This window comes from Bubalus kerabau, chromosome 16, assembly GCF_029407905.1.
Source record: "Bubalus kerabau isolate K-KA32 ecotype Philippines breed swamp buffalo chromosome 16, PCC_UOA_SB_1v2, whole genome shotgun sequence".
NCBI lineage: Eukaryota > Metazoa > Chordata > Mammalia > Artiodactyla > Bovidae > Bubalus > Bubalus kerabau.
This window is the reverse complement of record NC_073639.1, coordinates 68069423-68097197: the sequence shown is the minus strand read 5'-3', so window position 1 is coordinate 68097197 and position 27775 is coordinate 68069423. Positions and strand designations below refer to the sequence as shown.

Sequence of the window (27775 nt, the reverse complement as noted above, 5' to 3'; positions counted from 1 at the left end):
AGAGCAGGTGGGTCCTTAGATCTCAGGCCGTCAGCATCAGCGTCCTCCTGGCAGGCCTGCTCCAAATCCAGGTTTCTCACCTGCCCTGTAGCTATCAGTGGAGGAGGAGGACAGACCCTTCCCAGGCTGGCACTGACAACGAAAAGCTACAACTCCCTGCTGACCCATGGGCCAAACAGGGAAACTCAGAATCAATGCTACATAACAATCAGATCAGATCAGATCAGTCACTCAGTCGTGTCCGACTCTTTGCGACCCCATGAATCGCAGCACGCCAGGCCTCCCTGTCCATCACCAACTCCTGGAGTTCACCGAGACTCACGTCCATCGAGTCAGTGATGCCATCCAGCCATCTCATCCTCTGTCGTCCCCTTCTCCTCTTGCCCCCAATCCCTCCCAGCATGAGTCTTTTCCAGTGAGTCAGCTCTTTGCCTGAGGTGGCCAAAGTACTGGCGTTTCAGCTTTAGTATCATTCCTTCCAAAGAAATCCCAGGGCTGATCTCCTTCAGAATGGACTGGTTGGATCTCCTTGCAGTCCAAGGGACTCTCAAGAGTCTTCTCCAACACCACAGTTCAAAAGCATCAATTCTTCGGCGCTCAGCCTTCTTCAGAGTCCAACTTTCACATCCATACATGAACAATCAGATACTCTGTGCCATAGAGGGATTTTGGTAAATGGAACTCTTAGAACTGGGGCACCCTGGGGACAAAGCTGGTATGGGCCTCAGTGGGTGGAATCATCTGCTCCCCGGGAGAAGGGTTTGGGCTGCAGCATCCAGGGTGGGACCCTGCTCTGGAATTCAGTTGGGCAAAAAGCCACACATGAGCTGGGCTTGGCGATGGGCCGACTCTGCAGCTTGGGCCTTGGATGGCCACCAGGGGGCGCTGAGGCCACGCCAGGAAGGCAGTGACGTGCCCAGGGGTGTCAGGGTGGCTGGGAGGTAGGAAGAACTCAGGGTAGAGGAGCCAGAGTCTTCAAGGTTGAGCAGGGCAAATGCCCTTTCGAGGCAACTCGCTGTACCTGCAGGAACTCTCTGTGCTTTGGCTCCATCTCCTCCCCCTTGGGCAGCTGGAGTTCAGAGCTGCGTCGGCGTCACCTGGGACCCCCGGAGCGGGGATTACACCGTGCAGGGTCGGGGGGCCGGAGGTGGCAGGTCTTGGCCACTTGAGGATTTCTGTTACTCCTCCTCTGCTTACAGATCATGTGACCCACCAACCCCAGTTCAAGCCACAGTTTCCCCATCTGTACGATAAGAGGGTAGGCTGGAGAATCCTTCAGGTCTTAGTTGCACCACACGGGATCTCCGTTGCATCGTGAGGAATCTTGCTTTGCAGCACATGGGCTTCTGTAGTTGTGTCCCTTGGGCTCCAGAATGCGAGGGCTCAGTTGCTCCGCAGCATGTGGGGTCTCGGTTCCCTGACCAGGGATCGAACCCTCTTTCCCTGCGTTGCAAGGTGGACTCACAAGCATTGGACTACCAGGGAAGTTTGTAGCATTTCATTTATTCTTCTCAACCATGCGGTGAAGTCATTAGATGAAAAAACAGGCTTGGCCGTTTGCCCAAAGCCACAGGTGACAGAGCAAGGATTCCGAGTCAGATCAATCTGATTTCAAAGCCCAGTAGTCCTGCCACTATTGACCCTCTGCCCAGATCATAATTTTTTGGAGTCATTAGGGAGAGATTTTCAATGGAGTGTTAAAAAAATTTCTCTGAGTTACGAATGGCTCCCCCTGGAGACATTGGAGGACACATCTGCATTTAGAGAGATGGCTCTTCCAAGGCTTGTGTGAGCTCCTCTGGAGTCAAGTAGGCTGGGCAAACAATCTAAGCCCCGCCATTGACTGAGTCCTTGACCTGCATTTTTTTTCATCCCCAACTCCAGGCTCCTGCTGATGATACCCAGGCTTCAGGAGAACCCAGGCAGCAGGCAAGAAATACGCTTCCTGAGTTGCCTCTGTGTCCCGGTGCTGCGTCACTGTGGATCCTGTGCTAGTCCTTCAGTCAAGATGCCCGAGGAGACCCAGGCCCAGGACCAGCCGATGGAGGAGGAGGAGGTGGAGACTTTCGCCTTCCAGGCGGAAATTGCCCAGTTGATGTCGCTGATCATCAACACTTTCTACTCGAATAAGGAGATTTTTCTGAGGGAGCTCATTTCAAACTCGTCCGATGCCCTGGACAAGATCAGGTATGAGAGCTTGACGGATCCCAGTAAGTTAGACTCTGGGAAAGAGCTGCACATTAATCTCATACCGAACAAGCAAGATCGAACCCTCACCATCGTGGACACCGGCACTGGGATGACCAAGGCCGATTTGATTAATAACCTGGGCACCATCGCCAAGTCCAGGACCAAAGCGTTCATGGAGGCTTTGCAGGCTGGCGCTGATATCTCCATGATTGGCCAGTTTGGTGTCAGGTTTTATTCAGCCTATTTGGTGGCTGAGAAAGTGACCGTCATCACCAAACATAACGATGATGAGCAGTATGCCTGGGAGTCTTCTGCAGGAGGGTCCTTCACAGTGAGGACTGACACAGGAGAACCAATGGGACATGGAACAAAGGTTATTTTGCATCTGAAAGAAGACCAGACTGAGTACCTGGAGGAGCGGAGAACAAAGGAGATTGTGAAGAAGCATTCTCAGTTCATTGGCTATCCCATCACTCTTTTTGTGGAAAAGGAACGTGGTAAAGAAGTTAGTGATGATGAAGCAGAAGAGAAGGAAGACAAAGAGGAAGAGAAGGAGAAAGAAGAAAAGGAGTCTGATGACAAGCCCAAGATAGAAGATGTTGGCTCAGATGAAGAGGAGGAAGAGAAGAAGGACGGGGACAAGAAGAAGAAAAAGAAGATCAAGGAGAAGTACATCGATCAAGAAGAGCGGAACAAGACAAAGCCTATCTGGACCAGAAATCCTGATGACATCACTAACGAGGAGTATGGAGAGTTCTACAAGAGCCTGACCAACGACTGGGAGGATCACTTGGCGGTCAAGCATTTTTCAGTTGAAGGACAATTGGAATTCAGAGCCCTTCTTTTTGTCCCAAGATGAGCTCCTTTTGACCTGTTTGAAAACAGAAAGAAGAAGAACAACATTAAGTTGTATGTTCGCAGAGTATTCATCATGGATAACTGTGAGGAGCTAATCCCTGAATACCTGAATTTGATTAGAGGTGTGGTGGATTCTGAGGATCTCCCTCTGAACATTTCCCATGAGATGTTGCAACAAAGCAAAATTTTGAAAGTTATCAGGAAGAATTTGGTCAAAAAGTGCTTGGAACTCTTCACTGAACTGGCAGAAGATAAGGAGAACTACAAGAAGTTTTATGAGCAGTTCTCTAAAAATACTAAGCTTGGAATACATGAAGATTCTCAAAAGAATCGGAAGAAGCTTTCAGAGCTGTTGAGGTACTATACTTCTGCTTCTGGAGATGAGATGGTTTCTGTCAAGGACTATTGCACAAGAATGAAGGAAAACCAGAAACACATCTATACATCAGAGGTGAGACCAAGGACCAGGTAGCCAACTCGGCCTTCGTGAAGCGCCTCCGGAAGCATGGTGTGGAAGTGATCTACATGATTGAGCCCATTGACGAGTACTGTGTGCAGCAGCTGAAGGAGTTTGAGGGGAAGACCTTAGTGTCAGTCACCAAAGAGGGCCTGGAACTGCCAGAAGATGAGGAAGAGAAAAAGAAACAAGAAGAGAAAAAGACAAAGTTTGAAAACCTCTGAAAAATCATGAAGGACATTTTGGAGAAGAACGTTGAAAAGGTGGTTGTGTCAAACCGGTTGGTGACATCCCCATGCTGCATCGTCACAAGCACATACGGCGGGACAGCAAACATGGAACGGATCATGAAGGCTCAAGCCCTGAGAGACAACTCCACGATGGGTTACATGGCTGCCAAGAAGCACCTGGAGATCAACCCTGACCATTCCATCATTGAGACCTTGAGGCAAAAGGCAGAGGCTGACAAGAATGACAAGCCTGTGAAGGATCTGGTCATCCTGCTGTACGAAACAGCTCTCCTGTCTTCTGGCTTCAGTCTGGAGGATCCCCAGACACATGCCAACAGGATCTACAGGATGATCAAACTCGGCCTCGGTGTTGACGAGGATGACCCCACTGCTGAGGCAGCAGCGCCGCGGTCACTGAGGAAATGCCAGCCCTGGAGGGAGACGGCGACACGTCCCGCATGGGGGAGGTGGACTGAGCGCTGCCGAGGGTCGCTCGGCTGTGTTCAGCGCTCTGTCTCCATTCCTTCCAATGTGTTTTCAAGTATTTCTTTATTTTTGTTAACATTTAAAAATCTGTATGGCATGACAACGGCATAAGAGGAGATAAGATTTCTTTATACTAAGTGTGATACTGGGATACTTTCAGCACTAGAGCAGAGCTAGTTGTTTTTTCCTAGTTTCATGTTGGCTTATTTTAACAGATGGAAGTAGTTGCTGTTTGTTGTAAGGTATGTGTGTGTAACCTCTGTTAGCTTTGTGGTCTGAAGTGTTTAGCTATCAAACGGATTCTTTAGTAGACCAAAATTTTCTGTCACTGAAATGTTCTGAAGTATATACCTTGATGTTTAAAAGAAACACTTGTCACAGCAAGTTTTCATCTTCTGGGATATACTTTTTAAAGCTTCCATCCCCTGTAGTTATGACTGCATGTGCCAGGCCTCTAGAAGTTAGTGTGTTAAGCTGAACCAACTTGATTGAAGTCACTGTCCATACATAGGGCTTGTTTTCCAAAGAAAAATACTGTTTAGAGTAGCAAAATGATAAGCCTGCCCAGGCATGTTGTAAAGCCACTGGAAAGGTAACTTGGAGCAAGTTTTGTGAATGGAAATGTAGTGCTCAAGTCACATTCTGCTTCAAAAAGCTGTAACAAATACAGATGAATTAAAAGAAAAAAAAAAAAAAGAAATACGCTTCCTCCTTGTAAGTCCACCGGAAAAAATCCCATGAGATTCGCTATTTGCTAACTCTTCCTTCTTGAAAAACGTGCCCAGAAATGAAGTCGCTCTGGCAGGGTGAAGCTGTACCTGGCATACCCACCGCTGAAATCATGTGTGCATTAGTTCAGCGCCCTTACGGGTTTTTCCACTTGCCAGGCCACTGAACTGCGGTCCCCTTATCTTTTCTCGGAGCACAATGGAATGCCCTTTCGTGCGGCCTTGGCTCCCCCCGCCCCAGCTCTGGCTCGGATCTGGACATGACCTTTGTCCTACAAGCCTCTAGCCCCCCCTCCCTCCACACACACACCCCAGCTGCGGAACACTCTGTAACCGTGGCACAGAGCCGATTTATGTCTTCTCCGTCAGTCCCCGAGACAGCCATCTGACCCTGCATAGGAACGGAGCTGTTTGGTTCTGTTTTTTTTTCCCCTGAGTCCTGAAAAATAGGAGACATTTCATCAGGTGGCATCTTCCTTGAGACCCTTGAGATGCAAGAGATTTTACAAAGTCTTTCTTGAGACGCAAGAGATTGCGGGGACAGAAGCCAGGAGATCTTTTGAAAGTGGTCATCTTGGGCCTTCACTGTGGGCTTGTTCCAAGACATTTCATGGACACCCCACGACCTGCTCAGGGTTAATTTTCCACACGTGTCAGGAGGGCCAAAATGACTATTGCTGACGGCAGCTTGGACTTTAAATGACCCGTGGTTCAGAGATCTAGGGATTTTGAAATAAAGCGAGGAATGGGATTAAAAGGAGGTGACAGAACTTTTCCCACTTCGCCTGGCTTATGCAGCTCTTCACAGCCTTGGAAGTGGAGTGCCCCAGGGATATTTTTAAACAGCAGGAGCTAGTTCATCTGAAAGTGACATTTATAGTCCCCGCAGTGAGCAGCTGGCTAGCTGACATTCAGGTCCTCAGCAAAAAGGAAACCTGGAAAATTCAGCCTGGATGCCCAGTTGAAAGGACATGGGGAAAGGAAAGAGGCAGAGATAAGTGGTAAGTGAGCTTCCCTCTCCCTGGGGTCATTGACCACACAGCCAGTGTCCAGGTGAACAGGAATTTAACACATAGCGAGGACAGCCTCTGGACAGAAGCATGGCTGGCTGTGAGAAGCTGATGTAAAGGGTTGGAAATGTAATGTAGATGAAGGACCTTTCTTTGCTTCTATAAATGGTTATGTTGCTGGGGATCCCTGTGCAAACTTTTATCAGTTCCCCAAACCAGACGAGTTTAGGCTTACCTAAAAGGCAAGGGGGGAGATTTTTGACTCCCAAAGCTTCTGTCTTCAGGAAGAGAATTCTGTTTCCTATAGATGTCTGATTTCTCAAACTTGCTCTTTTTTTTTTTTTAAATGCAGACTGTTAAGAGTCAAACATTTCTGGTGTCCTCTGGGGCTAGAAAGACATGATTTTGTTTCATTTTTTAAAAGCATAGTACCAAGGAAGTCTTGAATCAAGCATGTAGTAAAATAGGGCTCCTCCCTGAACCATCCTTCGGTCTCTCTCTCCTCCTTCCAGGGAGTCCCACCTTTAACAGTGCACGTGTGTGTGCTCAGTCGCTTCAGTGTCTGGCTCTTTGTGACCCTATGGACTGTACACCGCCAGGCTCCTCTGTCCATGGGATTCTCCAGGCAAGAACACTGGAGTGGGTCGCCATGCCCACTTCCAGGGAATCTTCCCGACCCAGGGATCGAACTTGAGTTTCTTACGTCTCCTGCATAGGCAGGCGGGTTCTTTACCACTCGTGCCACCTGGGAAGCCCCTTTACAATGCACAGTTTAGTGTAAAACTTCCCAGACCTTATGTCCTTCAGACTTTTTGTTCTGAAAATGCACTGTGTTCTTGATCCCGTCTCTCACATCAGTCATTACTGTTATTTTGACACACACAGGCATGACTGAGGGGGAGTTCCCAGGAAGCAGGTCTTTTTCAATTCAAAAACTGGAAGGTATAGACATTGTTTTCTAAATAATTTTTGCTTCTAACAGTGTCTTGGGGCATCTTTTCCAAGATGTGATTTCTTTACTGACTGACCTCTCCAGGTTTTAAATGGAAAGACCCAGCCCATCCTAAGTCAGGTGATCAGAGTTGCAAGCATCCCCAGAGCGTGACTTTATTTGAAGAGCTCTAGGAAGGCATTTTGTGTTCATGCAAAAGAGTTTTATGTGCCCCTGCTTGGTGTCATGTAAACTCCCTCAGCCTCTTGTTACCTTCAGATCTGAGATAGAAATTAGAGTATGACTTTATACCAGATACTTGATCTTTACGGGGAAATAAACACTTTAATTTCCCAGGTAGCTCAGTGGTAAAGAATCCATCAGCCAATGCAGGAGACCCAGGTTTGATCCCTGGGGGTTTGAGAAGATCCCCTGGAGAAGGAAATGGCATCCCACTCCAGTATTTTTTTTTTTAATTGTACTTGTTTATTTTTAATTGATTGATGAACACTTCACAATATTGGTTTGATTTCTGCCATACATTAGCATGAGTTAGCCATAGGTGTACATATGTCTCCTCCCTCAAACCTTCTTCCTGCCTCCCCACCCTTCCCCACCCCTCTGGGTTCCTACAAAGTCCTGGTTTGAGTCCCCTGAGTCATACAGCATGTTTTCATTGGCTATCTATCTTCCATATGGTAGTGTCTATGCTTCCATGCCCCTCTCTCCATGCATCTCACCCTCTCCTTCCTCTCCCCTGCCCTTGTCCGAAAGCCTGTCCTCTATGTCTGCGTCTCATTGCTGCCCTATAAGTAGATTCATCAGTACCATCTTCCTAGATTCCCTGTATATATATGTTAATATACTTGTTTCTATTTGTTTTTCTCTTTCTGACTTACTTCACTCTGTATGATAGGCTCTAAGTTCATCCACCTCATTAGAACTCACTTGAATGTGTTCTTTTTTGTGGCTGAGTAGTATTCCATTGTATACATGTACAACATCTTCTCTATCCATTCATCTGTCGATTGACATCTAGGTGCTTCCATGTCCTAGCTATTGTAAATAGTGCTGCAGTGAACACTGGGGTACATGTATCCTTCTCAATTTTGGTTCCTCGGGGTATATGCCTAGGAGTGGTACTGCTGTGTCATATGGGGGTTTTATTCCTAGTTTTTTAAGGAATCTCCATACTGTCTTCATAGTGGCTGTATCAATTTACATTCCCACCAGCAGTACAAGAAGATTCCTTTTTGTCCACACCCTCTCCAGCACTTGTTGTTTGTGGATTTTTTCATGATGGCCAGTCCATTATTCTTGCTGGGAAATCCCATGGCCAGAGGAGCCTGGCAGGCTATAGTCCAGGGGGTCGCAAGACTTGGACATGACTCAGTGACTGTGTGTGTATTCTAGTTGCTTCAGTCGTGTCCAATTTTTTGTGACCCCATGGACTGTAGCCCATCAGGCTTCTCTGTCTGTGGGATTCTCCAGGCAAGAATACTGGAGTGGGTTGCCATTTCCTCCTAAAGGGGATCTTCCTGACTCAGGGATCGAACCTGAGTCCCTTTACCACTAATGCCACCTGGGAAGCCCATTAACTACTCAGGTTCTAATCAGTAGGCTGGGTGCCTTACATCTTGCTTTATGTATTTTTAAACTTTAGTACAACAAATTAACTTTTTTGGGAAACGCATTCAGAGGTAGAGTGAATAATAGCACAGCAAGCCCTACACATTGACCAGCCGCCTTCAATGGCAGTTGACCTTCTGCTCTTGTAGTTTCTCCTACTCACACATATACCTTTCCCTCCTGTATTTTCCTCCAACATTTTATTATGAACATTTTCAGACATACAACAACACTGAAAGAAAGTTACAGTGAGCGCTCATACACCCACCACTTAGATTCTGCCAGTAACTGTTTATTATATTTGCTTCATCACATGTCTGTTTCTCTATCTACACTTTTTACACATTTCTTTTTTTTGGCCGCGATCTTAATTTCCTGACCAGGGATCTAACCTGGGTCCCCTGCATTGTGAATATGGAGTCTTAACCACTGGACCGCCAGGGAAGTCCTGTACACATTTCTTAGAAATTGTAGTCTTCAATACCTTTTCCCTTGAATACTTCAGTAACTTGAGTTACTCAGTAACTCAAGTTCTGTTTCTCTGGAGTATTTTCAAGCAAATCTCAGAGCCAGATAAATACTTCAGTACGTTGCTCTAAAAGAGATGAGGACTTTTTACAAAAGCCATTGCCAGGACTTTCCTGGTGGTCCAGTGGCTAAGACTCCACCCTCCCAATGCAGGGGCCCAGGTTCAGTCCCTGGTCAGGGAACTAGATCCCACACGCTGCCAGTAAGAGTTTGCAAGTTGCAGCTAAGACCTGGCGCAGCCAGTTAAATAAATAAAAATGTAAAGTCATTGCCATGATTATCTACCTCCAGCGCAATTAATGCTGTTTCCTTTATCCAGTATCCAGCTCATGCTCAGTGTCCTCTGGTCATCTCAAAGATTTTGTCCTTGAGGTTGTTTTGTTCAAATCAGGACCCATGAAAGGTCGTAGTAAGTCTCTTTTCACCTAAAGTAATCACTACCCTCCTTTATTAAATGACAGTTGCTTATTGAAGAAATGGAATCATGTGTCCTGTAGAATTTTCCCCATGCTGAATTTGGCTGATTAAGCAGAATAAGCACCCTCAAGGCATCATGTAGCAAGCTTCTCTGTCCTTCTTAATAAAGTATTAAGTCTAGAGTCTTGAATGAACTCAGGTCCAAATGCAGAGCTGTTGCTGTATACTCATCATGTCCTGTCGAGAAGAACAGAATGTCTGATTATCCCACTTGCAGTGATACCGACTCATCACAGAGTCGGGATAACCTGATCTCCGTTGTGAAATTCCTCTTCAACCTTTCCCCAGATGGCTTTACAAGTCACCGACGGTCGGAGCCTAGGACATTATTATTTCGTTATGGTTGTGAATCATGGTTTCCTACTGCCATCAGTCATTCCGCGTTTATGAGCCATCCCTGTTCTATGACTTAGAACTTTCACCCACCGCTTGGTAACCTTGAAGTATACAGGGTCTTTTCCTACAGCAAAGGCAGGATAGATGCTCAATCACATCTCTTTCTTTGGTAATTCGGTCTCCAAAGTAATAAGTGGTGCCACGGCAACCTTCCAGGTGTCAGTGAGGGGCGGGGTTTGTGTTTGTCTTCATAACATTATGACCTTATGATTTTCAAAAATGTCAATATATTTGATGTATTTCAATCCACTGCAATTGTCGTCTCATTTTTTGGCCCTAAGTATCTTTTTTTTGGCAGGGAAGGCCATTCAGGGTGTACCTCCTGTGTTTACAAATCTGCCCCAGCCCTGGAGTCAGTCATTTCTCCAAGGGGTCCTGGTTCCTTTTAGTGGGAAATATACTTAGAAATCATAATCTGGACATCAGGGAAGTTCGTGACCGTATGACATGATTCCCGTGGTTGCTCTGTTCGTAATGGACTGGAGAGACATGACTGGGGGCAGGTAGATGGGTCAGGAGGCTGGTACACTGGTCCCCGTGAGAGAGAACTGTGGCTTAAAGTTGGTCTTAGGCAGAGCACTTCGCAGAAGGCTTGAAGCATCCTGGGAAATGCAACCAATGGGAAATGCATAATAGAAACATGCTTTCATGATTTGCATTGTTTGTATATTAGTGAACTGAAACCTTACCAAAACTCTCTGAGGAAGGCATTCTTACCATACCCGTCGAATCCTCAAGAAAACCAAAGCTCAGAGAGGTGAGGAAACTTGCTCAAGATCATGCAGAAAATAAAGAGCAGAAATCTTGAATCTAGCATCTCCAGATCCAGTACTTCAACCAATACACTGTGTTGCTCATAGGTGTCATTATTTCAAACTCAAAAAGAAAAAAAAAACACCTAGATTAATTTCTGGCACTAAACCTGATCCCTCATCAGTGAGGCCGACTTGCTTACACTTCATGAGATTGTAAACCGGGATTCCAGGGTGAGAGGGCTGGGTCCCAAGGGCAGAGCCAACCGTCAGACCCCGTCCCTGCCCCTTGGCATTTCTGTGTCACTACACTTTAGCAGGAAGTGGCCCTTGAGACCGCTGCTGCTACTGTTGTCTGTACAGCCTACGAGCTCTTCTAAGTTCATTATTTATTATTTATGCAGGCTTTGGTATGTTTCAGAACGAGAAAGCTGAGGTCCCAAGATTCAGATACATACTGTTAAAGGGTTTCTGGGTGAGGGCGCCAGGGCTCGAGCCCCCAGACTCTGACTCTGTGTCTACAGCCAGCTTTTTGTTTTCAGTCCGGAAGGGACAGGACAGAGGAGAGGTTGCTTCTTTTTAGGGAGGTGAGTCACCCGTCTGTGGGGCTCAATCGATTCAGCTCTGAAGTTGGCAACTGCATTTCCAAAGCTGGCAGGAAGCATGGGGGCAGCCTTGAAAGTGAACTGCAGTCCCCAGGGTGGTGTATGGCTCAGATGGGAAGGAGGTGCCCCCCGCCCCGAGTTACACCACTGCCTTCCAGGCTGGACGCTGCAGTGGTGCCACCCGGGGACCAGCCTGAGTGGAGGCGCTCAGCCAACAGAGCCAGGGGTGACGGGAGGAAGAAGTCCCCATCATATAACAGCTCTACCTCGTAGGGGAAAACAATGCATTGGATCCCTGGCCCCCAAGGCAGGGGCCATCCTTCATTTACACCAAGCTAAACAGTCTGCCTGTGGCTTCCCAGGTAGGTCAGTGGTCAAAAATCTGCCTACCAAGCAGGAGACGTGGGTTCCATCCCTAGGTCGGGAAGATGCCCTGGAGGAGGAAATGGCAACCCACTCCAGTATTCTTGCCTGGAAAATCCTATGGACGGACGGGCGACAGTCCATGGGGTCGCAAAGGGTCAGATACAACTCAGCGACTAAAGAACAAGAGCAAACAATTCACCCACCCTGTGAGTGCATTTAATTGTCCTGGTAGGCTGCTGAGGTTGGGGAAACTAAGGCTCAGGTTACCCACTCTGCTGGTAGGTAGGTGGCAGAGCTGAGATTCCTGCTGGGGTGGCCTGGCTGTAGCACCTTCTCTGAGCTTTCTCCATAGCTCCAGCCCTCTCCATCTCCAAGAAGGAGGTGTGGCCCCCACCTTGCTCACCATCCCCGTCTGCTACCCCACCCCCAACCCCACCCTTTTCTCAGCGCCAGGCCGACCGTGTAGGGTTTCTGGAGAGATTCTGTCTCCTCCTGATCCTGTACCTCTGCCTGGTGAAGTCACACGCCTTCCTTCTCAGCTGAGATATCCCTGAGAAAGCTTTCCCTCACCTCTAAGACTGAGGCAGGGCCCCTGCTTCATGCACTTCAAGTGCTTCTCCTTCGTGGCGATTCTCCTGCTTGTGCCCTTACTTCGCTCCGAGATCTTAACTTGCTTCCCACTGAGAGTGTAAACCCTGGCTGGGCAGGACCATTCCCGCTCTGTTTGCTCCATATCTGCCGGGAGCCGGCGAGAGACATTCCACTCGTGACAAAGGTCATGAGGAAGGAGGCTCGGCATATGCAAAGGCGGGATCGAGCCTCGGGAGTGCCCCCGGATATTCTCGAGCATCTACCCCCAAAAAACCAGAGTCTGCCTACTTTATTGCTTTGTGCTCTCACCTCTGACTTTACCGGGGGCTGTCCCCCACCACCATCTCGCTCTCTCTGTCAAAGAGTTAACTTACAGCTCCAATTAATAAAGTTCCTGGGCAATTAGGAGTGTTTAAATCCAAATCCCTCAGATGGCTCTCTAACTCGCCTGACAAGTTTACCCGGACACCTACAGCTATGCATACGATTGTTTACAGTCTCCCAGCCTCGAGAGGCACGGGAAGCTTAAGATATTCAAATCGCTTAGAGCCTCTCAGAGAGTTAGAAACTGTCAGAACAAAACTGGTAAAAGATTTCATTGATGAGCCAATGTTTGTTGCCAAGTTCCCACATCCCCTGAATTGTATCCTTGAATGTGCATTAATTAATATAGTTGGTATGTAGAAAAAATAAGTAGTGGCCTTGGTGTTAGTAACTTTAGACCCTTAAGGTAATAAATTCTTTCCTTTGTAAACCCATTACACACCCGCCCTATAGGAATGTAATTTTATCTTCGAAAGATGGCGCCAAACCTTAAAATAATTACTCTTAGAGAAAATAAGTCTTTGTTGATAAGTCCTTGTCAAGAGTCATAAAATGTTAATAGGCCTTCTGGCCAGAAGATGATGTAAATCACCTAAACCATTTGTATACGATAAATTTACAGGAAAGAAACCCTGGTTTTTGATAAGCATCAAAGACTGCTGACTTCGCATCCCCTATTATCCTCTATGTGTAACTTAGGGTATAAAAGCCCCTGTTGAAAATAAAGCTATGGGCCTTGCTCACCAATGCTTGGTCTCCCCATGTCATTCTTCCCTTTAACTTCCAGCTGAGTGTCCATCTGGAGCGCGGATATCCTCTGCGACCATTTATTTGCCTGGGCTTCTAAGACCCACTCGAGAAGGTGTCTAAGGTGGGGCACCTTCCGCTATTTGAGAGGGCGCCTGCGGCCTCCGTGGTCAGAGCTAACCTGGTGTCACAGGTTATATTGATTTTCCGCGTAAACCAAGCCACTCAGCTTCTTTTCTCCACTGAATTTTCCTACTGAGCTATCCTCATTCTATTACTCTTTATTATCTCTAATTAACATTTGAATAGGTCGCCTAGCCGTCTCTCCTTCAAATACCCTGGATCAGCCGGGGCTGGACCCCGGCACATATCCATGACAGCCGGCACCTCGCCTGTGCCCAGGAATTACCTGCTTGTGAATGAGTGATGGTTGAAGAATGCAAATTCCTGGCACAGAAGGAAGAGAGGGGAAGGAGGGTAGAGTTCCCTCTGGAAGGTGGAGGGGACCTCAGGCGCGCAGAAGTCAGCTTCTGCAGTTTCTATAGGAATGACGCCAGTGAGACAGGATCAGGACAGATGAGCCCGAGAGACCTCTGAGCTCACAGAGGAAGTTTTCCTCTGGAGGTGGGGGATCGCTGCTCTTACATTCCTCCAAGACAGGGGCCAATCTGGAACCTTTCGGGCTGGTTTTGCCTGCCCCCACCCCCACACACACAGGTCAACCCCATCCAAAGCTGGACTTGTCTCCCCAGGTGTAAATCCAGCACCTGCCATGTAACAGGCACCAGGGACGTGCCCCTTTCAAGGTCAACAGTTCCAGAGGACCCTGGGACTTCTGATTCTGAGCCTTTCCCGACTGCAGGAAGAACTGAAATGTACAGACTTTTCTCAAATGTGTTTTCCTGCTGGAAGCTGGGTTCTTACATCGGTGGCCCCTGAGGCCGCACACCTGCTCGATTCTAGGACCAACTGGGTGTTGGTATTTCAGGCTTGCTCTATCAGTGTTTGCTGAGATTCTCCAGAGGCCTAGGTGTTCTGACAGGTGACAAATTTCAGAACTGCCGACCCTCCCCGTGTCTCTTCCAGGCTTCTGATTCCATCCATCCAAGAGGGTGGCCAGTTAATCAATTGAATCAATAGTTTGCTCACCTCCCCCTCTTAGGAGTCTAGGCTTTGGAGTCAGGCAGAACAGGGCTGGGTTCTATGCATCTCCAAAGCTGTGTGACTTTGGGAAACTCACTCTCCCTCTCTGGGCATTGGATTCTCATGCCTGATCTGTGAAATTTGATAAGATACTTTCCCTGTAGGACTACATGAGGAGTAAACGAGATCCTGAATGCAGGATGCTCATTATAATGGGAGGGGTGAGAAGTGAAGTTGCTCGGTCGTCTGCGACTCTTTGCGATCCTGACTGTAGCCTACCAGGCTCCTCCGTCCGTGGAATTTTCCAGGCAAGAGTACTGAAGTAGGTTGCCATTTCCTTCTCCAGGGGATCTTCCCGACCCAGGGGTTGAACCCAGGTCTCCTGCATTGCATGCAGACGCTTTACCCTCTGCGCCACCAGGGAAGCCCCATAATGGGAGGGGTAGCTGTTGTTATTTATTAGCTGTTGTTCGTAGTTGAAGAATAGCAGAGCACAGAGTCTGTTCCCAGAGGTGGAGGCTGCAGTTCTCTTGCTGTTCCTCAGGGGGCAAGGAATTGTGGACGCAGTACTGGTGCCCTCAGCCACAGTCGCAGGGAAAGGTGAGGTTTGCGGATTACACAGCCGGTGTGATTTCTCAAGTCTCCCCATTTGTAGGGAGCTATACCTAAATATCTTCTTTAGATGCAAACTTTCTAAAGAAAACAAATGATTATCCCTTCACAGTAGAACCATTCTGCTGGTTACTGCTCCCAGTTTAGTGACTTTGGCCGAGTTCCCATCTTTAGACAGTAGAGTTAGAAATTTGCCATCCAGCAGGTGTCGAGGGCAAATTCTCTTTGAGATTTCCTGCCCCCTTGGCAACCTGGTGAACGCCTATTCCTCCTTCAAAGGCCCAGAGTAGATGTCATCTCTTTAATTTTTCCCCTGTCCATCTCCACACCTGGAAGCAGTTCTTTCCGAACTGCCTTCCACAGACTTCCCTGGTGGTCCAGTGGTTGAGTCTGCCTTCCAATGCAGATAACATGAGTTCCATCCCTGATTAGGGAACTAAGATACCACATGCCACACAGTGCGGCCAAAAAAAAAAAAAAAAAAAAGAAAGAAAATGAACTGCATTCCAGATGTGACTTTTACTGATTCTGGGATTCTAGTGGCTAAATCTTGATTTTAAAAGGTTATTTTTCCCTTTGGATAGAACTCTCCCATCTCTCCCAAAACCTTTCCCAGGAGAAGAACCCCCAAGGCTAGAGAAGTCGTTTTGTTATTTATTTCTTGTTGCATTTTAGTTTCTTAAAGGCATGGATGCAGAGATTTAAAAACAAAGCCAGGGCTCTAAGAACCCAAGCAGCGCCCCCAACAGTCACTTCTCAGGTCCGGGGTTTTAGGACGTTCTTCGGGGCTTATGGGGGAAATTGTGCACAGAGAGCCCTTCCTCGGGGCTTATGGAGGGAAACTGTGCACAGAGAGCGGAGGACATGAAGATTAGGAGTGTGGGCTTCACAGCATGGCCACCTGCATCCTATCGGTGTGAGCCTGGGAGGCGATGGGGCCCACGGAAGGTGAGGAAGAGGCGGTGCCTTTGTAGAGGACTTCAGGGGCCCCTCTTGATGAGACCATGTGTGTGAAGCTCTCAGCACAGTGGCCGCGCGCTCAGAAAATGCTGCTGGCAGGAAGACACACCCCTCTGATCTATTAGGGATAAACTTCCTGTCCCGTACCACTGTCTCTGGGACTTCCCTGCCCATCCAGTGGTCAAGACTCTGCACTGCCCATGCAGGGGGCGTGGGTTTGATCCCTGGTCAGGGAACTAAGATCTCACAGCCGCAAAAATAAAAAATAAAAAACCAAAATAAATATAAAATTAAGAACCTCATCTCTCTGAATAACATAAAAAGTCATACACACACACACACACACACACACAGTTTTCAGGACTATCTCTGTTGGATCAGGGAACAGACAGAATTTAATTAACAGACAGGAATTCAGCCTGATTTAACATCTGCTGCAGCCCCACAGATGGCCTCCTCTTTGGAAGAAACCACCTGCCCCACAGGCCTGCAAAGCTGAAGGGGGTCCAGGGAGTGTCTCTCTGTGAGGGTCTTCCTGTCCCACTCGGGCACCTGAGCAGTGTCGGACTGGGGCGGCCACCCGCGTAGAAACACCCAGTCTGTTTCTGTCCCTTGGTGGAGGAGAATCTCACCATCACCAGCTGTGTTCTTTCCATTTTGGTTCAGCAGGAAGGGGAGGGTGGTGTTCGACAGGTCTCAGTTGATCCTACCAGTAATCCTATGACATGCGTGAGGCTGGGGATTTTCCCTCCTTTTCTTGATGGGGAAACAGATTCAGAGAGGGGACAGGATTCGTCAGAGACAACCCTCTGGGGGGCAGAGTGCCACCAGGCGGTGATCCATCCTGCCTGAGGCTCTCTGCTTGGATCAACTGCGCTCAGCGCCCTGCCTGAGTGACTGCTCTGGATTCTCAGCGCCTCCTCTGGGAGCTGTGCCCTTACACTGTTTTGCCGATGAGCATGCTGAAGCTCCTTCGCCCAGAACTCACCCCGTGTGAGGTGAGAACCCACGTCGGTGTCCCGGGCACCCACCAAGGTACCTGAGGACAGTGGGTCTTTACAGTGACTATTGTCCCACGCTGGCCTGGAGCGGGGGATCTTGGTGCCACTCACAGCATTGTCATGAATTTCACATGTGACCTCTGGCCTCTGCTCACCCACCAAGCAAGAACACTGGACCTGCCAAGTGTCCCCCTCTCAGGCTGGCAGGTGGGAACCTGAGTGGCTTATGGGGAAACACAGGGTTACCTGCGACACCCCAAACCTAAGGGCCAGAGTGCAGGTTGAATTATCTACTGGCAGGTTTGACCGCCTTGGGGGCCTGGTATAGCTTCCTCTATCACTGTAATGCTCTCTGAATTTGCAAAAGCATGTTGCACCATCGCCTGCTAGCCCGAGGGGCCTTGGAGTTCATCTGATGTTTTTGTTTGTTTCCATCAGGCTCACCTTGGCCAAACCCAGGTTGTGCTGGGACGGACACCTCCTGCCAGTGTCTGACAGGCGAACACATGGGAGCAAGAAGCTGGCCTGGTTATGGGAGTGCTTTCTGTTGAATTTTGGCTGCACTGGGGTCTTCCTCGTGGCTCTCGGGCTTTCTCTAGTTGCGGTGTGCAAGCTTAGTTGCCCCTTGGTATATGCAATCTAAGTTCCCTCACCAGGGATGGAACCTGTGTCCTCTGCATTGGGAGGCGGATTCTTAACCACTGGACCCCCAGGGAAGTCCCTACAGGAGTATTTAAAACTCTAGAGACTTGGAGTTGGGCGAGAGGGTGGGTGATTGCATGAACAGTGAAGTAGGCTCTAACTCCAGGATGGTGGGAAGCCAGAGGGAGGTGGCCCACTGGGCCCTAGAGCCGCTGAGAGCACAGACAGCTTCTTAAGTACTCAAGTTTGAACCCGCAGGAGGGAGAAGGGCAAGGACCTTGGCAAATGGCTTATATTTACAGATGGCAGATAAGGGTGCCTGACTTGGGAGAAAGCTCACTTGTGTACAGCACGGGCTGGTCCAAACTCCTCCCCAACCCTGGCCTGATGCATGACACCAGGCTCCTGATGAAACAGGACACTCCACGGCCCACTTCCCTTAGTCACCCCGGTGGCGCCTGTCGAGAGTGCAGCCAGCGGCCCGGCAGCGGGGGTAAGCGGCAGTGAGTGCTCAAGAGTTCATCTCTGTGGGAAGGGAACGGATGGCTGGTTTAACACTGACTTGCTGCCCTTCTCTGTCCCTTGAAGGCTCAGCCAGGTATGGTTGGGTGTGCTGCGGCAGGGGAGGGTGGGGGAGAGCTGGAAAACAAACCCCTGACCTGTCTCCCTCTCCAGTCCCGTCTGGCCACCAGCCAGCACCTGTTGGAAGTGAGCAGTTTTCTGCCTGTGTTACGGTCAAGGCCACAATTGCCCTGGCACCAGGCAGCTGTTGCTTGTGTTCGGTTTGCAAGAAACAAAAATAGCTTTGGCCCTCCGCTGGGTTTTCGGGTCAGCTGGGTTGTTTCAGTGAAGGGCAGGAGCTCAGCATGGCTTGTCTGCCAGGGTTCACGGGAAGGATGTCAATGGCCTTGATTGCCCGTGGGTCTGAACCACATGCACAGTGCTCCTTATAGACGGCTGTGCACACCTGGTTCCACCCTCTAGGTTCATGGCTGGGTATCTGACTTTAGGATCATATCCAGGTGTTCAGGGCAACACCCTCCACTTTATGGGATTTACTTATATCCACTTTTGATGGTGGTGCAGTGGGAAAGGTACCGGCATGGGCCTGAGTATAAGCAGAGTCAAGGAACTGAACTCCGAGCCACAGTTTACTGACTTGTAAAATGGGACTGAAATAGAGACCGTAGCAGTTGTAACATCCACCGGGTTGTCCTGAGGATTGGGATCTTGAAGGCACTGTACATGCTTGATGGCTCCTTGATGCCTCTGATAGCATTTACACAAATGTTATCTAGGTTATTCAAAGAGCAACGGTGAGGCCTGTAAATGGGGCAAGAATTGATATCCCCATTTTACAGATGAGAAAACTGAGGCTCAGAGGCGCTTTCTCAGAGAGTTCCACGTTTGTCTCTATGTACTTGTGAAAAGTTCTCATATGGTGGCCTATGGGCCACCCCTCTCCCCCCAATCATCACACTGGCAAGAGTAGGGAATATGGGGATTTCCCGGTTGGTCCAGGGGCTGAGACCCTGTGCCCCTGATGTGTTGAGGTCCTTTAATGGACCGGAACCTGGTGGTCCAGAGTCGATGATAAGAAAGTAAAGGAGAGAGAAAGAGGCTGATATTCCTTGGTTTATGCAGAAAACCAATAAAGCTCCTGACTCGGGGCTTGCGCTGTTCACGAAGTCACCTGGCGCCCTCTCGATGGGGTGAAGGCACAGAGCACCTTCTCGAGAGGGTCTCAGAAGCCTGGACTGGAAAGTGAACACAGCGGGCTCTGCGCTCCAGAGAAATAGCCTGAGAGAGAGAGAGAGAAAGAGAGAGAGAGAGAGAGAGGACACGGGGACCCAAGCTCTGATGGAGCAAAGGTGTTTTATTCAACATTGTGTGGGTATTTATACTGCCTTACAAGGTAGCTATTTTCGGCAGAGATAAAATCAAAACTTACAAGTTATCAAGGAAACATGAGGTCATCCATATGAAAGAGAGAGGGTTGTAAATAATCACTTTAACCGTATGGTTCATAAAAAGGAAGAGGGTCGTAAATAGTTACTTATCACCGTATGGAAAAACTAACGAAGGAAATGCATGCATTCCTAAGCCCCTACTCCTAATTCCTAAGCTTGCTACTCCACTTAATTTCTGAATATTCAGGAATTAATAAGGGTCAGAGGATTCATGACAGATCCAAAACAGCACACAGGAAGCCTCCTGTTAAATGCTTCCTGACACTAATGCAGGGGGTTGGGGTTCGATGCCTGGTCAGGGACCTAGATCCCACATGCTGCAACTAAAGATCCCACGTGCCTCAACAGAAAGGTCCCTCCTGCTGCAACCAAGACCCAGTGCAGCCCGATTTAAAAACAAAAAAACAAACAAAAGAATATAGGGAAAGACTCTGAGGTTTTTTGCGCAGGTAACCTCTATAGATGGTGACTGCAGCCATGAAATTAAAAGGCGCTTACTCCTTGGAAGGAAAGTTATGACCAGCCTAGATAGCATATTCAAAAGCAGAGACATTACTTTGCCAACAAAGGTCCGTCTGGTCGAGGCTATGGTTTTTCCTGTGGTCATGTATGGGTGTGAGAGTTGGACTGTGAAGAAGGCTGAACGCTGAAGAATTGATGCTTCTGAACTGTGGTGTTGGAGAAGACTCTTGAGAGTCCCTTGGACTGCAGGGAGATCCAACCAGTCCATTCTGAAGGAGATCAGCCCTGGGATTTCTTTGGAAGGAATGATGCTAAAGCTGAAACTCCAGTCCTTTGGTCACCTCATACGAAGAGTTGACTCATTGGAAAAGACTCTGATGCTGGGAGGGATTGGGGGCAGGAGGAGAAGGGGATGACAGAGGATGAGATGGCTGGATGGCATCACTGACTCATTGGACGTGAGTCTGGGTGAACTCTGGGAGCTGGTGATGGATGGGGAGGCCTGGCGTGCTGTGATTCATGGGGTCTCAAGGAGTCGGACACAACTGAGCAACTGAACTGAACTGAACTGAACCGAACCTCTGCAAGGTAGATTTGGGATGTTAGGTCCACTGGCCCCTATCAGAATTAACAGCAGATCTTAGAGTGAGAAAGGAGGCCAAAGTGGGGAGAATTGCTGATCCCTTCCATTCATTAGCATGCCCAGTTTAGAGCTTGGCTGCTTTACCCACCAACCCTCAATTGCTTACCATGCATGTTTCTCGCCATCTCGCCCGTCTGCCCAACCACTTGACCCCTCTCCATGCACCACCTCTCCATCCTTCTACCTGCAGCCCCCATCAGCCATCCATTCACCCAGCCAGCAAGTTATCAGGGTGCCCATGTCATATAAAACCAGAGAGTGGCTGGTTTTCCAGTGGGAATCAATGTGAAGACTGCATCCTCAGGGTTCCGAAACCTCAAACCATTGCAGCGTGTTTTTGCTCTTTTATTTTCTCAGCAATAACTCAAGTGGTTTTCTGTTTAGAGTAGTGGGCAGCTCAGCATTTCCATTTAATGCACTTATAGTTTCTTATTTCTCAGAACCTCCAACGTGTACATTTATTTTTCAGAAATATTCATGTGTTCAGCCGCGCTGGGGCTTTGTGGTTGTGGCTCGTGAACTTTTACTTGCGGCAGTTGTTCCCTGACCAGGGATCGAACCCCGGCAGCCCCCTGCACAGGGAGCATGGAGTCTTAACCACTGGACCCTCGGAAAGTCCCACCAATGTGTACATTTAAAGTGTACCTAAAATCAGCCACGTTTGTACAAGGTCTTCCGCTTGGCACTCTTCTTCAGAACTGCTGTGGAGACACCAGCTGGTGTTCCTGAATGCAGCTTCAGAAATGACATCTGAAAATCAAAATTGCAGCCTGCTTCAAGCCATCTCTCCCAGACCCATATGGTGAAGAGACTCTTGCCTTTCTCTTCTCCAGGGGATCTTCCCAAAAGTGAAGTGAAATGAAGTGAAGTGAAAGTCGCTCAGGCGTGTCCGACTCTTTGTGGCTCCATAGACTATACAGTCCATGGAATTCTCCAGGCCAGAACACTGGAGGGGGTAGCCTTTCCCTTCTCCAGGGGATCTTCCCAACCCAGGGATCAGAACCCAGGTCTCCCACGTTGCAGGCAGATTCTTTACCAGCTGAGCCACCAGGGAAGCCTGATATTTGTCAAATATCAACTGGTCATAGGTGTATGGGTTTACTTTTGGACCCTCAATTCTATTCCATTAGTCTATATGTCTCTTGATTCTCATACCACGCGACAGTTTTGTAATAAGTTTCAAAATTGGCAAGTGTGAGTCCTCCAACTTTGTTTTGCTTTCTTAAGATTGTTTTGGCTCTCTGGGGCCCCTTGCCATTCTGTATGAATCTGCAGGCTGCTTTGGGTAGTGTCAACACCTTAACAAAAGTAGGTCTTCCAACCCATGAGTATGGGGTGTCTTGCCATTTATTTAGGCCTTCTTTAATTTCTTTCAGCAATGTTTCTTAGTTTTCAGTCTATAGGTCTTTCACCATTGTGATTAAATTTATTCCTAGGTATTTTAATTCTTTGGAATGTGATTTTGTAAATGGAGTTATTTTCTTAATTCCCTTTTCAGATTGTTCATTGTTGGTATATGGAAACAAAACTGATTTTTGTGTATTGATCTTATATCCAACAATCACTTAATTTACTACCTTTGTTAGCATTTCTTGGTAGTTCTTTAGGATTTTCTGTATATAGGCTCATGTCACCTGTGGACAGAGGTGATTTTATGTCTTTTCAATTTGGATGCCTTTTATTTCTTTTTCCTGTTTAGTTGCTCTGGCTAGAACTTTCAATAGGATGTTGAATAGCAGTGGTGAAAGTGAGTGTCCTTGTCTTGTTCCAGATCTTAGGAGAAAGCTTACCATCTTTCAACACTGAATATATATTTGCTGTACTTTTTTTCATCAATGTGTCTTACTCTGTTGAAGTTCTTTTCTATTCCTGCTTTTCTGAATGTTGTTTTCATTAAAGGGTGCTGGATTTTTTTTTTTTTTTTGGCCATGCCATTTGGCTTCTGGGATCTTAGTTCCCCCAACCAGGGATCGAACGCGGGCCCTTGGCAGTGAAAGCTGAAGTCCTAATCACCGGGAACTCCCAATGGTGTTGGATTTTTCTGTGTTCATTGAGATGATCATTTTTTTTTTCCCCTTTGTTCTATTAAAGTGGTCTGTTACATTGATTAACATTGACCAACCCTTAACTGACTTTTCTTTAAAAGGAAACTTAAGCACATGAAAAGAAAAACATCTTCTGACCCTGTGTGTTACCTAGAAAATAACCCAAACCACATTTCAGCAAGTCCTGATGATTCTGGAAGCCAACAATCCCTTTCATCTACAAATTGGAATATAATAAAGTCTTAAAAAAAATTTGTGTATTCATTTTTGGCCATGCTGGGTCTTCGTTGCTGCCCAAGGGCTTTCTCTAGTTGCCCAATCAGGGGGCTATTCTTTAATTGCAGTGCCCCGGGCTTCTCATTGCAGCAGCTTCCCTTGTTGTGGAACATGGGTTCTAGGGCGCATGGACTTCAGTAGTTGTGTGCATGGGCTCCGTTGCTCCTCAGCATGTGGGATGTTCCCGGATTGGGGACGGAACCTGTGTCTCCTGCATTAGGTGGATTCTTTACCACTGAGCCACCAGGGAAGCCCCTGAAGTCTTTTTTTTTTTTTTTTAAGTGCTTATTTATTTGGTTCGTTAGATCTTAGTTGCAGCATGTGGGATTGAACCTGTGTCCCCTACATTGGAAGGCACATTCTTAAGTACTGGACCAAGGAAGTCCCCTCCCCTTTTTTTTTTGAAAAGCTTTATTGAGGTATAATTCATATACCATATGACTCACTCACTTAAAGTGCACAATATGTGGTCTGCGGAACTGTTTTTCTTCACTTAGCATAAAGTTTATTCCTTTTAGTGGCTGAACAATATTCCATCGTATGGACAGACCACATCTTGTCTGTGCTTTTATCAGTGGGCACTTGGGATGATATCCCCAAAGCTGAAACATCCCAAGTGCCCACTGATAAAAGCACAGACAAGATGTGGTCTGTCCATACGATGGAATATTGTTCAGCCACTAAAAGGAATAAACTTTATGCTAAGTGAAGAAAAACAGTTCCGCAGACCACATATTGTGGAGATAATACATCTGGATTAGGCAGAATTGATAGATATGGAAAGATTAGCAGTTGCCTGGGGCTAATGGGGTGGAGATGAAGGTTAATGGTACAGGGTTTCTGATTGGAGTGATGAAAATGTTCCAAAACTGATTGTGGTGATGGTTTCACAACTCTGTGAATAGACTAAAAACTGCAGAATTGTGCACTTTAAGTGTTTCAGCTTTGGGGATATCATGAATAATGATGCTATGAGTGAAAAGTGAAAGTGTTACTTGCTCAGCTGTGTCCGACTCTTTGTGACCCCCATGGATTTTAGCCCACCAGGCTTCTCTGTCTGTGGGATTCTCCAGGCAAGAATACTGGAGTGGGTGGCCATTCCCTTCTCCAGGGGATCTTCCTGACTCAGAGATCAAACCCAGGTCTCTTGCATCGCAGGCAGATTCTTTACCACCTGAGCCACTAGAGAAGGCCAGTGACGCTGTAACAGTCTTTTAATGTACCTAATCTCATTGAGTTCTCTCTCACATGCATTTTCATGATTTATGCCTGTCTCAGGAAAATCCCATGGATGGAGGAGCCTGGTAAGCTGCAGTCCATGGCGTCGCTAAGAGTCGGACATGACTGAGCGACTTCACTTTCACTTTTCACTTTCATGCATTGGAGAAGGAATTGGCAACCCGCTCCAGTGTTGTTGCCTGGAGAATCCCAGGGACGGGGGAGCCTGGTGGGCTGCCGTCTATGGGGTCACACAGCGTCGGACACGACTGAAGTGACTTAGCAGCAGCAGCAGTAGCAGTGTCTTTAATTAGAAGTTAAGAAACATGCCACAGACCCCAGAGCTCATGATGGGCAGAGCTGGGGGAGGAGAGCTCCTTCTCCGTTCCCTGTCTAGTGCTTCTCCCTTCTAGCTCTCTCTGCTGAATACAGCACCCCAACTGGCTTTTGCCACCAGCTCCTTTAAGAAGCCAGGTAACATGATTACATAGATCCTAAAATGGCTCTCTTGTTCTCTTTACAGATTTTCTGAATGATCCTGCTTCTTTTTCTATCTTGTCTGATTTTCTCCTGCCTGACCTTTTCTCGATTAAAAAGCTGGGGGAAAATGTCAGACTCCAAGCAAGTCACCAAGAGTAAACGGAAAGTGAGCTTCACCCCGAGTCAGGAGCTGATTCCAGCCTCAGAGGGCTCCCAGGAGCTACGGCAGGAAGACTGCAACAGCAGCCCTCTGCCAGAGACCCCGAGCCAGGCTGAGCTGGCCTCCCGCAGAGGACCCCAGGACACCTGCCAGCAGAGGCCCTCCCGATCACCTCCGCTGCAGAATCCCCAGGGAAACCCCCTCTGGTCTGATGACGCCTCCCCAGCATGCCAAGCCAATGGGTCAGAGACTGAAGGCCCGGAGATCCCAAATACCAATGACCTGTCCACGCCAGCCAGACCCCAGGGCCAGCGAGCCAGAACCCTCTCCAGAGAAGACAGGAAGCAGGCGCACATCAAGAGACAGCTGATGACCAACTTCATCCTGGGCTCTTTTGATGACAACTCGTCCGATGAAGACGCCGGTGCTGCCCTGTTCCGACAGTCTTCCCGGAAGGGCAGCCGGGCCAGCCTGGGGACCCTGTCCCTGGAGACTGCTCATGCCGCAGGCGAGACTGAGACCTGTGCCCCCGTTATAAGGTAACGCACACTTTGTCCCCGTAACCAGGAGGTGCAGCATTGGGGTGGGGTCTACACCCTTCCCTGTGCAGGCAAGCAACCGGCTATGCCAGTGCTTTGAGGGTGGCTATGTGGCAAGCAGGAGACATGAGGCTCCCCCCCACCTTCCTTCTCTCCTCTCAAAATCATTTGTTGAGTATCTCCTGTGAGTACAGGGCTCCAGGCCAGGACATTGGCTTTCCAGAAGACTGTGGTCTAGTTGGGGCAGATGACCTTGTACGTAACAACTAGTTATAATCTAAGTAGAAAGAAGCTCAGGTTGGCAAGAGCCAAAGCAATGATGGAAACCCCAGGGGAGGGACTGTGTCCCTGCCTCCTGATGAATACTCATTTATTTGTTGATTCATCCAACAGATAATTAACAACTGTAAAACAAGTCTTCCTCCAGTGATGAAAGCAGAAACTCAAGGGAATTCCCTGGCAGTGCAGTGGTTAGGACTTGGCACGCTCACTGCCCTGGGTATGGGTTCAATTCCTGGTCCGGGAACTAAAAGCCCACCTCCAAAAAAAGAAAAAGCAGAAATTCAAATACTATAACCACATCCATCAAGTTGATTGTTGAAAACAAACACCTATAGGTCCATCCCAGATGGGACTGTCCCAGGGGTGCGGTCAGTGGTTTTTTTTTTTCTGGTTATTTTTTTTTGTTTGCTTTTTATAGTGAAGTAGTGAAACTACTATTGATTTATTTGGCTGTGTTGGGTCTTCACTGTGGCATGCAGAATCTTTTGTTGCTGCACAGACACTCTAGCTGTGGCTCATGAATTTAGTTGTTCAGAGGCATGTGGATCTTAGTTACCTGACCAGGGATCGAACCCACATCCCCTACATTACAAGACGGTTTCCCAACCACTGGACCACCAGGGAAGTCCCACTGGCTTTGTTTCTGTTGTTACTGTTATTGGACTTTGCCACCTCCCCTCCCAAATTATGAATGGAATACAGTAGTTGCAGGTAGAAAACATGGGAAATGCGGTGAGCAGAGAGCAGGAAAGAGCCTCCATCAACCACGACTCTGACAGTCTGAAAGAACCTCTGCTGTGTTCTAGCGTTGCAGCCACGCGTTCCGGGAAACACATTCGCTCAGAAGGGCAATGCAGGTAGTAGGGTCAGTTTATTACACCAGCGGGCCCAGGGCAGAGTCTCCTCCTAACCAAGGACCCCAGCCAGTTTTTGTGAAAACCTTATATATACCCTAAGTGTACGTGCCCAAACCCACCTCCCAAAATTCCCTGACAATCAAAGTTAACCTGCGATTCATGTGCCTTAAACCTAGGTAGTTAACAGTGGACAATTATCAATAGGCCTGTGGTCACACCCCAAGAAGCATAATAGAATGTACGATTCTATTCGGTTACACAGAAAATTAGGGTATTCTTTTAGCGATGGAGAGCCCTGGAGCTCTTCCTTCTTGGGGCCTGGTTTTCCAGTTGGTATGTCATTTCCATAGATACTGGGCATATAGTTCAAAGTCCACTGTCCCGCCCAAGACGGAGTCCTGCTTTCAAGATAGAGCCTGTTCTGTTTCCTCCTTCATTCCCCCTCTTGATGCTCATAACTCATAGTATGAGCATCATTCATAGGGATATATTTCTCCCTGGCTCTCCAACCGCCAATTTGGGAGAACGACACCAACCTTTGGCTTACAAAGTTCATAATACATTGTAAAATGCAGGGTCCACAGAGCAGAACTATCAAGGCAACTATAACAATGGTAAATATAGTTTTCCACCAGTCACCCTTTACCCAAGATAGTACCGAAGTCCAGAAAGGAATGTTTTCATTTTACATTGCTCTTACCTGTTTTTTGTTTTTTTTTTTCATATCATCTAAAGCAGCTGATACATTGCCAGATAAATCAGGAATATATACACAACATTCAACCTTAATTATAGCACAGGTCCCTCCTTGAACAGCTGTGAGCATGTCCAAAACCATTCTATTCTGAATTACCACTTTTGTTACTTCTATGAAACTGGTGTTTACATAAGATGAAACCCCATGAGCTGAGTCCATTGACTGTAGGTCTGGCTTACACCAAGAGAGCAGGGAGAGATTATGATTGACAGGAGAAAGGAAAGTCTCTTTTTGTCGTCCCAGAAAAGAGCAGAGTGATTTAAAATCTTCTTGGTGGAGTGGTGACACCCACCAGGGAAGTCCATCCATCACAGACAGAGGCATAGCCCCACATACCCAACAGCTGGAGGTGTTGTGAAGTCCGTGTAGGAATATGCACGTTGATGAGGCCAAGCAGCAGGAGTTGATCATGCGGCTTCATCC

General features: G+C 47.8%; 2 protein-coding genes across 7 annotated transcripts in view; both read left to right on the top strand.

Annotated features, from left to right (window-relative positions):
* Nucleotides 1-1914: 1914 nt before the first annotated feature.
* Nucleotides 1915-4921, top strand: LOC129629932 (heat shock protein HSP 90-alpha-like). The gene is given in 3 exon segments (XM_055550162.1): nucleotides 1915-3485; nucleotides 3488-4129; nucleotides 4132-4921. Coding segments are annotated over 3 exon segments (2199 nt in total). The 5' UTR covers nucleotides 1915-2008; the 3' UTR covers nucleotides 4212-4921.
* Nucleotides 4922-5458: 537 nt separating this feature from the next.
* The window catches only part of ACACB (acetyl-CoA carboxylase beta), a 115043-nt gene continuing 92726 nt past the window's right edge, over nucleotides 5459-27775 (top strand). For 2 of the 6 annotated variants that reach the window (XM_055550718.1, XM_055550719.1), the window contains exons 1-2: nucleotides 5462-5950; nucleotides 24801-25456. In XM_055550718.1, the coding sequence (XP_055406693.1) occupies nucleotides 24810-25456 (647 nt within the window). In that variant the 5' untranslated portion in view covers nucleotides 5462-5950; nucleotides 24801-24809. Of the gene's footprint in view, nucleotides 5951-15889; nucleotides 18262-24800; nucleotides 25457-27775 lie in introns of those variants that run through there. The other 4 variants (XM_055550714.1, XR_008703604.1, XM_055550716.1 and 1 more) reach the window with 4 other exon arrangements.